At 37.0% G+C, this 12,485-nt stretch overlaps 1 protein-coding gene across 1 annotated transcript in view; it reads right to left on the bottom strand.

Moving 5' to 3' along the window:
• Positions 1-7,653: 7,653 nt before the first annotated feature.
• Positions 7,654-12,485, bottom strand: part of LOC104515478 (A disintegrin and metalloproteinase with thrombospondin motifs 6-like) — a gene marked incomplete at its 3' end in the record, with an annotated part of 15,302 nt that continues 10,470 nt past the window's right edge. Inside the window, exons 4-6 of the mRNA XM_010159466.1 lie at positions 8,908-9,122; positions 8,298-8,381; positions 7,654-7,799 (exon numbers count right to left, since the gene is read on the bottom strand). Coding sequence (XP_010157768.1) covers positions 7,654-7,799; positions 8,298-8,381; positions 8,908-9,122 — 445 coding nt within the window. The remainder of the gene's footprint in view (positions 7,800-8,297; positions 8,382-8,907; positions 9,123-12,485) is intronic.

Genomic DNA, 12,485 nt, shown 5'->3' with positions numbered 1-12,485 from the left:
GGTGGAGGGCTGGGACCAAAAAACCCCACTCAATAAGTAAGTGTGTAACTGTCACATAAAGCGGAATTACGTAATATGTCAATTGATTTTATTAATTCCCATTTCATTTTTCTCCATTGCCTATGTTATCCAATTTGATTTTCTACCATCATTTCACAGCCTACAGCCTCTCAGCTCACAAAGAGACACACACAAAAATCGATAAGGGAGAATTCTCCATTTAAATCTTTATATACGTTTCTTGCCCCACTGAACATCCAGGGCTTGCAATCTTGGAACACGGCTCATGTGCTGTATCTCTCAGCCACAGCTTCTCTTTCAGTAGTCTCAGGGTAGTCATTCCAGAGAACACACCTTAGGGTTGTGAAGACCCACAAAATGTTTTTGACATGAAAGTAAGGATAGAAAGACTGTGGTACTGGTGCCATACCTAACAACATGCCGATTCTGTCAGTGGTCAGAAGTTGGACGCTCAAAAGGTATAAGGAACATGTAGTGTGTAGAATCCCTGGTACAAATATTCCTACTACCCAAAGCACCGTGCAAACAACACTGAACACCTTACTTTCCTCAATCTGCTGTAGAAGAGTCCTAGTATATTTCAGGTTGGTTTGGGGTTTTTTTCCAAATATTTAATTTGAAATACGCAGCTAGATTTTTTGTTTACAACCCTTTAATTCCCTGAAAACAAAAAGGCATGGGGAACTTAACTGTTATTATTTGGAAAGTGGGCTGCTCGCATTTTAAATATCTGTAGAGACAGCCATTAAGGGCAATGCATACATCTCAGCTTCTCAACACCCTTCTCTCAGAGAAATAATCTTGTACATGTGGTCTCCAGGACACTAGGTTAATGGTCAATCTTAGGATTTTTGCACAAAAAATTGGCTAAGAAAAAACAGCCTCCTGTCAGGGGCTTAAATTCACTGAAAGGAACTCCAGTAGAACAAGCTGAAAGGCTGCATAAAAAACAAGGGTGAAAACTGCTTAATGGACTAATAGTCAATGAAGTCAGAAGCAAACAGATAGAACTAACATCAGATTAACTTCTTGAGAAGTACTTTGGATGTCAAGATTTATTGGACAAGGCTAGAAAATTGTCCTGACAGAGAAACATGAGAGTGCCTTGTATAGAAAAGCAATCATTGCAACAAATTAAGAAGCCCAGAAGAAAGTGGAAAAGTGCCTCAGAAAAGCATAACAATCTTGGACCTGCAGGACGAAAGGAATGTGCAGAGTCCTGGCTGGCCCTACCTCACTACCAAATGCCTTTAACTAGTACAGAAACTGATGGGGAAACATCACTTGTTATTTTACAGAATAAAAGTATACTACTAACCTATAAGCAACTGACATGCAAAAGGGCAACTGTGTCCATAAAATACATTCCCTTGTAGGACTGCTATCAGGACGACGAAACTACCAAATCATCCCCGGCTGCCTGAAACCCCTTAATGGTATTAAAAAATGAAAGGCATGATTGTGGTCAGCTCTACACAGGTATGCAAAATGAAACAAGAAACTTTTTGCCCCTCTCAAGTATCTACAGCGATGCCAAAAACACTGAAGTTCTTTAGATTACGAACCACAAGATTTATGGGAGTTCAGGATTGCTGCCATATACATATACCTTCTGCCTCCTTAGGAAAACTGGCAGCACTGGCCTGCACAGGGGATGCGTATCTCAAAGACAAATGAAAAAGTACACCTTGCCTACGAAGGCACGTGAATGAGGGAACAACTAACTGAAGCACTGTGAAATTAATCTTGTACACATATGATAAACATAAACCAGTTCTGTAAAACTTCTCTGCCTGAAAGATTTGAAAAATCCACCCATTGTGTAATAATGCTAATGCCTGCCATATGGGCTGCAGCAGTGTTGCTAGAGACATGTTGCATACTAATACCGGGGTTAATGTTAACAGCAGCCATACCACACTGCCTAGCAGTACACTTACTGAATTACAAGTACTGTGGTACCTGGCAAAAATACAAGAGTCTGTATTGAGGGAGAGCTCATTCACTGTCTCACAAAAATTAACACTGCAAGCCAATTTAAAACCCAAAGAAATAGAAAAATTATACCATCTGTGGTACTGCATATTCTTACCTACACCAGTCTAACCTACAAATCAAGGTGCACTTGGCTTAATCAATAAAAACATCCTATGGCCCTGATTGTTTATTCAAGCAAATGAAGCTTCTTCCAATAGAGTACATCAGTTCGGTTGGGCTGCAGAATAAATTGTTGCTAAAGCAGTAAATCACTCATAGAACTAACACAAGTGGACTCCAGTCTAAGAAAAATATTTTTGTTTTTCAAGATAGAGTAAGTCACTCACTTCAGAAGCTGTATCTACTACGTTAAGTGCATTCTGTAACAGTGTACTGGGACAGGGTGGGGGGAAGACTGCAAGTTTACAGTCTCAAAACTAATACTTTATGAAGATTTTTGCATGGAAACATGTTCCCATAAAAACACTGTAGCTGCATCAAAGAGATCTTAATGATTTTGTCAAGCATAATAGATTTAGTTTTCATTTTAAAAAACATAAAACAAACTCTTGGTGTATGATGACCCACAGAAGACATCGTTTCATGCAATAGCTTTTGAGAAGTTTCTATGTTTAAAAATCTGTATCTCAGAGACCTAGTTCTACTCCTTCAGAGATACACAGAAACTCCCTGGCATCTTAACATCGCCCTGAAAGTTTCCTCTCCATGGGCTGTTTGGTATGCCTTTGACTTCATCTACTGACACACCAGGAGGCAAAGCAATAGCGCGGGATCTTCCCTCCCAGCAGGAAAAGACTTCTTTGCTTCCAAGTTCAGAGAGTCAGTCACATGTCATCTGGAAAAGCACCTATTTCGTACCTGGATAAATCAAACTTAGCATCTTGAGCTATGTAGAAATGTAGTATTAGAGAAGTCAGTGTATTAAAAAAAAAAAAAAAGGCATTTTTAAAATGTCATCTTCTCCTCTATCCATACTACAAATATAACCCAGAATGCAATCCTATGACCCTTATCATTCTGTGCAGGTATACAGGACAAGGAATACTTCTATTCATAACATATACTGCTTGCAAGTTATCCAAGGCATTGCTAAGGAATTCCGTAATTCCTACTGCATGATGTATATGATCAAGAGAAGGAAGCAACTGATTGAAATGGGAAGGGAAGTTGGGTTAAGTGTTCAAGTGTTCTTCAAAAGTAAGTAATAATATCAGTGTATATTGCGACCACTGAAGTTTTGTGTTAAGGTAAACTATGAAGACTACTACTTAGGAGGGTACTGAAGAAACGAACAACAGGAAGCAGGCTAACAATGAAGGTTACGGGGGGAAGGGAAACACATCAGCAAATAAACAAGAACTAATTTCAGAAACGCAAATAGCTACTTCTGCGCTGGGGGTGGGATGCACAAGGGAGAACACAGAGACTCTCAAAATGTACACTTATTAAAATGACAAATATGATGACGCAACGTTGTGCTAAAAAGTGAGATTATCACACCTGTGATGCAGAAATACAGGAACCAAATACAAAGACAACTTTTTGGCTACCAAAAGACTTAAGAGAATCATACAAGCTTTTCTACTACTTCTGTAAATCTGTGATATGAAAGTATTATAAGGATTCACGAGGTTTATCTGAAGTCAAATCACTTCATGGGAAAAAAGAAGATACTGGCTTAACAGCTTTACAGTATTAATTAACTTCATAGTTAAAACCTGTCTGCTTAGTATTTTACTTTCACCTGCCCCCAGAACCCATTTTGGACAATTACAGGAAAAAATATTAAAGTCTGAGACTTCAATATAGTTTCCAAAATAAAAAAATTCAGGTGACGTTTCAAAGAGTGACCACTATACAAAAAACAGGTCTCTCTTTTGAAACATGAATTCAGTCAGTCTTCTCTTGAAATAACATTAAGCCCTTAACTTAAGACTCAGAAAATACAAACAAAGGTTCTGTAAATAACTTGAAGGCAAAAGCACAGTAACACACACAGAAGCACTATCAGTGTTCTGGGTAATTGCCATTCTTACACAAAGTTACCCAATATCCCAAGACTATAGTAAGCCCTCTGTATAAAGCCTATTATCTACCCTTTGGTTTCCATTATAAGAAGGTATCTAATTCTTACCAATTACAGGGATGCTCAGAAGCTCCCCAGTGAAACTGAAGGAAGAATCTTTTACTGACAATAGTATCAACAAATGTTCCTGCTAATTTTAAGTTTTTGTGCCTACAACAAAGCCTGGCAGCATTAAAGAAGTCAAACCAGTCCCAATACTCACCATAGTGAGTTGAGAATTCACATTATTTTTGCTCCCATATTTGTGCAAGTAATACCATACTTCCACCACCATAATTCTGCTCTCCCAAGTGGGAATCTTGCTCTTACTTGGACAGTTTCTTCCCTGCCTTATTTTTTAACTACCAGCTAAGAACTTTTCCGCAATCCCCTACCCATTTAGTAAAGTAAGTGCTCTGCAGACTGCAGGGCACCTGCAGGGCCACAACAGAGAAGCCTGTACAGCAGGCACACTGAGCGCAGGTAGGCTCCTGTCCAAAGACCACTGGCTTAGCAGGCCTGTAACGACTCCATGGGCCTCATTACATGAGCTGGGCATACCTCCATGCCAATGAGGCTACCTGGTTTTAGCACAACAGCTAGTTTAGGGTACAAAAGTCTGCCTACATCAGTCCAACAGATACCCCTAGGGAATCAGAACCCTTAAACCTGGGTTTTTTTCCCAGGTCAGAGTACACCATCTTTGAAGGCATCGCTGAGGAAAGCCATCTGTTGCTGAGGAAAGCTAAAGTGCTGTCCTCGTTTGCACGGACGAAGATAACAATTCATTTTCTTAACAACTTTGTCACACTTTTCAGATAAAGACTGCTGTAGTTGCAAACTTAAATACTCAGGTAGGACTAGGTAATATTTTCAAATACATTAATTGCTTACTGAAAAATCTGTCTCTGGTCAACACAAAACTATTCATAATGTTGAACTGAAAATTTCCTACTTTCCATAAAATAGTAATACACGTGATGACCAAAACCAGTTTCAGGTCAAATTCAATGAAAATGTAATTACCCCATACAAAGCAAAGCAACACCAGTGGGACAGATTCCGGAAGCAGCTTTCAAAATACTATTACAGTTGCTAAAAAAATAACTTTATATTTGGAAATATAGGGTCAAATTCCTTCAGTTAGAAGGAATTAAAGACCTCTCCAACATGTTAGGAGTTTAAAGTGTTGTATATAAACCCTTCTTTATATAATGCATTAACTCTGGCTCATCAGGCGAGAGATCCAAAATAGAATGAAAACAAGCATGTTACCAATAAATAATTCTAAATGAATTACTAAAAAGTTAACTGATTTATATTAATATATAAACATGTAAGTTTATCTTTACTCATTCCAACCTAAAAAGAAAAATCCATTCTTCACATATGCTGATACATTTCATTAGTGAGAGCCAGGATAGCTAGCAGTTTCAGCAAAAGCCTGATTGATCCATTTCAATTGTACTGCCTTTGGGATTATTTTTGGAAACAAAAATTATCATAGTAATTAAATTAATACAAGCATTCTATCATAAAATCATACGTAACTGAACGTAAAAGTTCAGCAATGCTTCACAAAGGTATTAACGAGCCTGCAGATACTACACTGAGGCAATTTGTTGATATACAATACAGGTATATACTTAGTAGTGTAAACTCCTCAGAACTAAACTCAAAAGTTATTTTTATAACGCTTATGTCCTTTCTATAAGGTAGCATACACAAGTCCTAAAGAAACTGTGCAGCATACTTTTATAAATTACGAAGCCCCCATAATGAAGAACAGAATAGAGTAAATCCTTAATATTTACTACTTCTTGCTGAAGGGGGGGGGGGGGGGGGCGGGGGGAAAGCATTTTCAATGGTTATCATTCATGTTCTTTGTAAACTTGCTCCTTCTACAGTTAAAGGCCTGCAAGTTAGCACAGACTTCGGCCTTCTTCTAGAACACAGAACTGTTCATAACTATGCTGGGAACTTTCTACCAGAACAGGGAAGCCAGTACCAAATATAGAGTTAATAAAAATTATTAAAGCACAACAGTGAAAGAAAATACCAACTGTGCTTTGCAGTGCCAGAATAACACTAACAAAATGTCAAGTTATTCAGCCATAACAGTAAAAATACAGTGTTGCCAACACAACTTATACTTACATATAGGGGGGCTTCAACTGACACAACCATACCACCTACAGATTACATTTTTTAACTCACTGCCTAAATTAAACTAGTAAAAGCTTGATATGTAGCACAGCTGTAAAGATGAATTTAATTTCACATGAGCAGCCCCAGTGAAAGAATTACTTGTATGCAAAAAGATTGAGCATAACAAAGGCTTTTGTGAAAAAACAGGATCTTAGAATGTAACTGTATTTTATTTTTAATTTCATCCCATTTATTTTTATTGGAAACTTTTTTTTAAGCTTCTGGGACTACAACAGCATTTAATCATTCTAACTGTTATTATGTAGTGTTAATGACCACGTGGAACAATTATATTTGAAATACAAATGCAAAAATAGATACAAGTGATTCATTATTTGTTTTTTTCTCCCTTTTAAAAAAAAAAAAGTTCTTTATACAACCCAAACCAACCCACCCCCATCCAAAAAAAAAAAAAACACCCCACCACTCAGCCAGTTTTACACCTTTTACACAAAGTTCCAGAAGAGATCCACTACTTTAATTAGTGTTTCAAAATTTTCTGCAGTGAACATAATGATTCCACAAATAGGTCACATACAAAGCAGTGCAGAATTTGTCCTAGAAAACAGCTACTATAATGAAAAAATCCTAAACCAAAATAGTACTGTTGCACCTGCTGCTATTTAAACAAAGTAAAAAAGAATAAGTAATGTTCTTAAACAACAGGAAAACTGATCTCCTAATAAAGTACAGTTGCCTGCCCATAACTGCAAAGGACAAACAGGAATACATTTATCAGGACTGCAAGGTTACGGTGCAAGCTTTGTTGAATTTATCATAGTCAGGGTGGAATAAAAGCAAACAAATGGCCACATACACAGGCTTTGAAACTACCTATTAAAACTGTCAGTTCTCATCTTAATTAAGCATAACAAATCAAAACAGCTACCAAGCAGATTCTCACATTGCCTCAATCTGCAAGAACCTGTTTTTCTGCAGAAATACTATCACAGTAGTTCAGGTTCTGGCTTGAAATTCTTCTTAAACACATTATATATGGTTAACAAAACATTATCTGTAGTGTTTTGTTCTCCATAATCTTACAAATTCTTTCGTTATAAACGCACAAAAAGTTAAGCAGGATCTCTCTATTCTACCAGAATACTTTGCATTGGCAATTATGAAGTGAAAATAACAGCAGAAGCAAGTAATTTGCAGATCTTACTTTTCAAAATTCTTAATCTATATTTTAATAGCCTGATGTATTTAAGACAAGCCATCTATTAACTTTCCTCCTCTTAAGATTACCTACCAATTATATTACAACTAGTGCCTCTATATATAGATATATATATATAAGGAAAGAACAAGAACGCTACAGAAACAAAATAAAAACACAATACTTATTATAATGACCATACCTAGTAATAAGAACCGCATTATCATGGTGGGCAATCCCATTTTCTGGAATGGTGTTTCCATCACTTTGGTGGGAGAGAATGGATTTCTGCCACTTACAGAAGCTATCGAGGGACTTGTCTGCATGGTGGTTTATCTCCAAGTTTGGCTGCAATACAACATGCATACCAGAAATGTTCCAAACAAATTACTAAGGTCAGTTGTTAAGCCTTTTGAAAACTAAAATGGGACTATAATTAGAAGCAGTGGTTTCTAGGAATAAGCTCTTCTTGCCAAATTTTATCTCTGTAAAATCTGACCCCAAGTTCAGCTGTGTATTACTGAACAGGCATTCTTTCTGCTCCAACTTTAATAATGATTATGTCAATTAAAAAAAAAATCAGAATATCAAAATATACATATAAAAATAAAACTGACATCCTCGAAGGTGTATTAATATTCACCTGACGTAAGCATAGATTCCTTAGACAGGATACATGAGGAATATTCCTTTGAACTCTTTCATCTTGATTAAAGTAGTGAAAGATAACAAGATAGGTTTTGTACTCAGATGCAGTCATTTCAAGCAATAATCAAATGAAATCTATATTACGCACTAATATAATATGCATTTCAGGGATATAAAGTTTATTGCAACAGCTCTTACCTGATCTTCAGTGAGGACAATTAAACGTGTCACTATAATATTCACAACGTTTCCTAGACTGGAATCACGATAAAGTTTGGCAACCTGACCTCCAGAAAATAAGAAAAGGCACAAAGTCAGACAAGAAACACTACTTCTTTGCTAAATGGTTAAAAAAAACCCTAATTTGTTGCTCCATGTAATTTCAGAATGTTAATTATTATTATCACCCGAGTAAGAGTTATTTTTGGACGAAAAAATGACCATTCAGGAAAACAAACTTCTTGGGTCACACATTTCAATCAAAACTGTTTATACCCTGTTTCAAAATTCATCCAGGACAAGGAGCACTTAGACTGTTGGCTTAAACAGAATAGAACTGTATAATCTAAACGTAATCATATGAATGTACAATTAAAGACAAACAATTTAGAAGTGATCACAACATACTTTGACAGAAACCGTACCACATTCTCCTCACAATGCTAACTTCTGTCGTATTTCAGCTATAAATCTGCAAGCTGATACATATTTTAAAGCATTATTCATGCCAATAAATAAGTACTTTACAGTTCCTTTATCACTTCAGTACATGCACATTGATATGAACACAGAGAGGGACAAAACTTACAATATTCATTACACTCAAAATGTAGTGTTCAATGTCTTTGCGACCATGGTATCCCACCATCATTTTGTCTGCTACTACCAGCGTCTCCACAAATCGCTCTAGGCTTACTGATCTCTTCTGACGACTGTGACTATTTAACGTGTCATTGACTGGAAGTGAAGTTGGAAAAGCAGATGCATCACTCCTCCACCAAGGTTTACTGCTTCTTGTGAGGTCTTCTAGGAACCAAAATAATTAAACACTTCAGAGGGGTCACTCGTAAAACTCATTCAAACACAGCTGGTTTATGTTGAGATTACCATCTTCAAGCTTCTAAAAATAAGTCTTTCTTGAGGCAAAGAAATATCAAATTTGTTATCTTTTTTCTTATTATTTTACAGTACCTCATATAATGGAAAACCAACTTTGAATTCTAATATTCTCAACTTGACATATGATTAAAAAAATCATCAATCTTCTCTTAACGGATCTTATGCTGCACTTCTTTATTACTAAAGATTACTTATAGTTAACCACAAGATACTTCAATATTTCAGGGATAAGAACAAGACAGCTATAACATTTGGAAAAAACATACTGGAAAGCAAAAATTCAAAATTAAGGTAAAAGGTATCAAAATATACTAAGGAACTAAAGATGCTGATAAAGCACCAAAAAAGCTTTTTCCCTTTTGTGAAACTCTAATTATCAGGCAACTATGCTTACATGCCTGGTAGTTTTTGGGCCAAATAAATAAATTTTCTCTTCAGAAAGTTATCAGATTATGTTTTATCTACCTCATGAATCAGCTATAATGGGAACTTCAAAATGGCCTGACATGGGATAATTGCTAGAGTTATTTTTAACACTAATTTTCATTCAAGTATGTTGATTCTTTTATGTTTCATGTAACTATACAGAAAAAAAATATTTCTTGCATGCAAGAGATTGATAATTAAAAATCCAAAAGATTGTAACTATCAGCAAAACAAACACTACAGACCTACTCTGAATGTGAATTCATGTCTTCAGGACAAAATTAAACCCAGCCTTCCCTGCAAAACTGCCATTTTTTTGTGTATTAAATATCCCTTTTCCTTTTCCACAAAGGCCCACACAGATCTCAACCTTAAGTTTATCAAGTATCTTATTAGTCTGGTCTTACTTAAGTAGGATATCAAAATACCTAATGTAGTCTTGGTAGTTATGGAGGAATGCAAGATGATTAACTGTTAGACACATTTATGATAGTCTGAGCAGGACACATTCCTGAGATGCATCCTTATCTCCACTAAAACACATTCAGCTGAGGATGAGCTGAGACAGGACCAGTATCTTCCATGAAAAAGCAATGCTTCATGCAACTCAACTGAGCACGCTCTTTTCAAAGATTGACAACTACACCACAATGAATGCACATTCGGGTCAAAACCATGAACACAAAGCTTCAGCATTCACACCACTGCAGTGTTTCATAATTTTTGAGGCCACAGTGTCAGCTTTAGAAGGTACATATTTTAGAAAAGTCAAAAAATGAAAATTAACCTGGTAGGTGAGAAAAATGCCTTTAACAAAAATGTGTTTGTTCTGCAATGGGTATAATCCATTCTTAAAAAAAAAAAAAATCAAGTATTGTTGAGGATTCTAAGTTGGTTTTTTTTCTGTTTTTTTAATCTATTGTAGGAAATTCATAGTTGCATTAATTGTTCAAAGATTTTCCTCAAACTTAAACAGTGATTTTAAGAACGTCTGGAATCTTTTCTGACAGCTTCTGTACTTACTTTTAAATCCACTCTTCATTTTCAAACAACAAATGGTGATGTTTGAGCATTTCTGACACTTTTAAGAGTGCTAGAAGTACTTCAGAAATGCAACACTGGTTCCGTATTAACTCAATTTTTTCACTTGATGCGAATCTGTTCTAACATTTGAAAACTAATGAGCTCATGAAAAAAACTTCCAGAAAAAAAAGAAAATATTATTTTGGACTCATCTTGGCAATGTCTTTCAAACAATGGTCTCAGAAGATTTCAGGGGAAAAAAAGTATTTTTCATTTTCCACTTGGAGCGAGTCCAGAGGAGGCCACGAAGATGATCAGAGGGCTGGAGCACCTCTCCTATGACGAAAGGCTGCGAGAACTGGGCTTGTTCAGCCTGGAGAAGAGGAGGCTCCGAGGAGACCTCATTGCAGCTTTCCAGTATCTGAAGGGGGTACTGGGAGAGGACGTTTTACAAGCGGCTGCAGTGATAGGACAAGGGGTAATGGGTATAAATTGAAATCAGGGAGGTTTAGATTAGATGTCAGGAAGAAATTCTTCACAGAGAGGGTGGTGAGGCACTGGAACAGGTTGCCCAGAGATGTTGTGGATGCCCCATCCCTGACTGTCTTCAAGGCCAGGCTGGATGTGGCTTTGAGCAACCTGGTCGAGTGCAAGGTGTCCCTGCCCATGGCAGGGGGGGTGGAACTAGATGATCTTTAAAGGTCCCTTCCAACCCAAACCATTCTGTGATTCTATGATTCTAAAAATCCTGACCACCTCCCTGACACCGAAGAGGTATACAATAAATTTAGATGTAGATGACAGTACAGGAAACCTGCCAGACCGTGCAGAGTGGCACAGCTATACAAGCAGATTCCTCCCAGCTTAGTATAGTGGCAAAACTGCTCTGAAGGTAAAGTTACTATCAGTCTCCAGGCAAAATAAAAGATACGCTGCCAAAAGCGGCTACAGGTTTGTTACGACTGCATTTTAAAACACAGAACTGAGACTGCTCAGTATTTCCAAAACCAGTCAAATGCCCCAAAGATGACTGTAAAACTGGCTTTAGTCCTAGGGTTTGGAAGCTGTGAAACTGAAAATTTATATTTGATTTTGCTTTTCAGATATTCTGGCGATGCTTTGGATACCATGCCACTCTGGGATAAAGCTGCAACAGCGCTAAGAGAACGAGTTTAAAAGGTTTTGGTAGCCATGAGGGGAACATTCAAATGGCACGTCACCTGCAACAGTAAGACACTGCAGTTTGGGGAGAAAGCAAATTTTTTTTTCAGAAATTTTCATGGAGTGGAAGTAGTATGCAGAACAACAAGAAAAGGAGAAACTGAGATGAATGAGCATGATAGCAGTCTCGGCATTGTGAACAGCAGTGCTTTAGTATTGCAATAATTAAAGACTTTGGAATGTGACAGGTACAAAAGCTCAGGAAATGCACAGGAGCTTCCAAGATCAAAGGCAGCATCCAAGATGCAAAGGAATAAATGGTACAGAGTTACTGTATGTTTCACTAAAAATACATGCAAGATGTGTAGCTCTGATGATCCATATGACAGATTCCACCAGAATGAGTGAATGCAAGTTGACCAAACTAGCTGCCACGGCTTCATTTTCACTTGGAGGAGAATTGACTCCCTAAGCATTAATCTAGAAGATGATATCTGACAGAGGCAAATATAATTTTGTTTCCTAGGGATATAATAAAATTATATTCCTATTCCTAGGATATATACCCTACATATATACCCTACTCCTAGGGTTTAAAAAAAAAAAAAAAAAGCATCATCCCAGATTTCCGAATTCTTCCACTTATTTCAAGAGGCT

The sequence above is a fragment of the Eurypyga helias genome, unplaced genomic scaffold (assembly GCF_000690775.1).
Source record: "Eurypyga helias isolate BGI_N326 unplaced genomic scaffold, ASM69077v1 scaffold38769, whole genome shotgun sequence".
Lineage (NCBI taxonomy): Eukaryota > Metazoa > Chordata > Aves > Eurypygiformes > Eurypygidae > Eurypyga > Eurypyga helias.
Note: the sequence above shows the minus strand (reverse complement) of the source record. Positions and strands in the feature narration are given on the sequence as shown.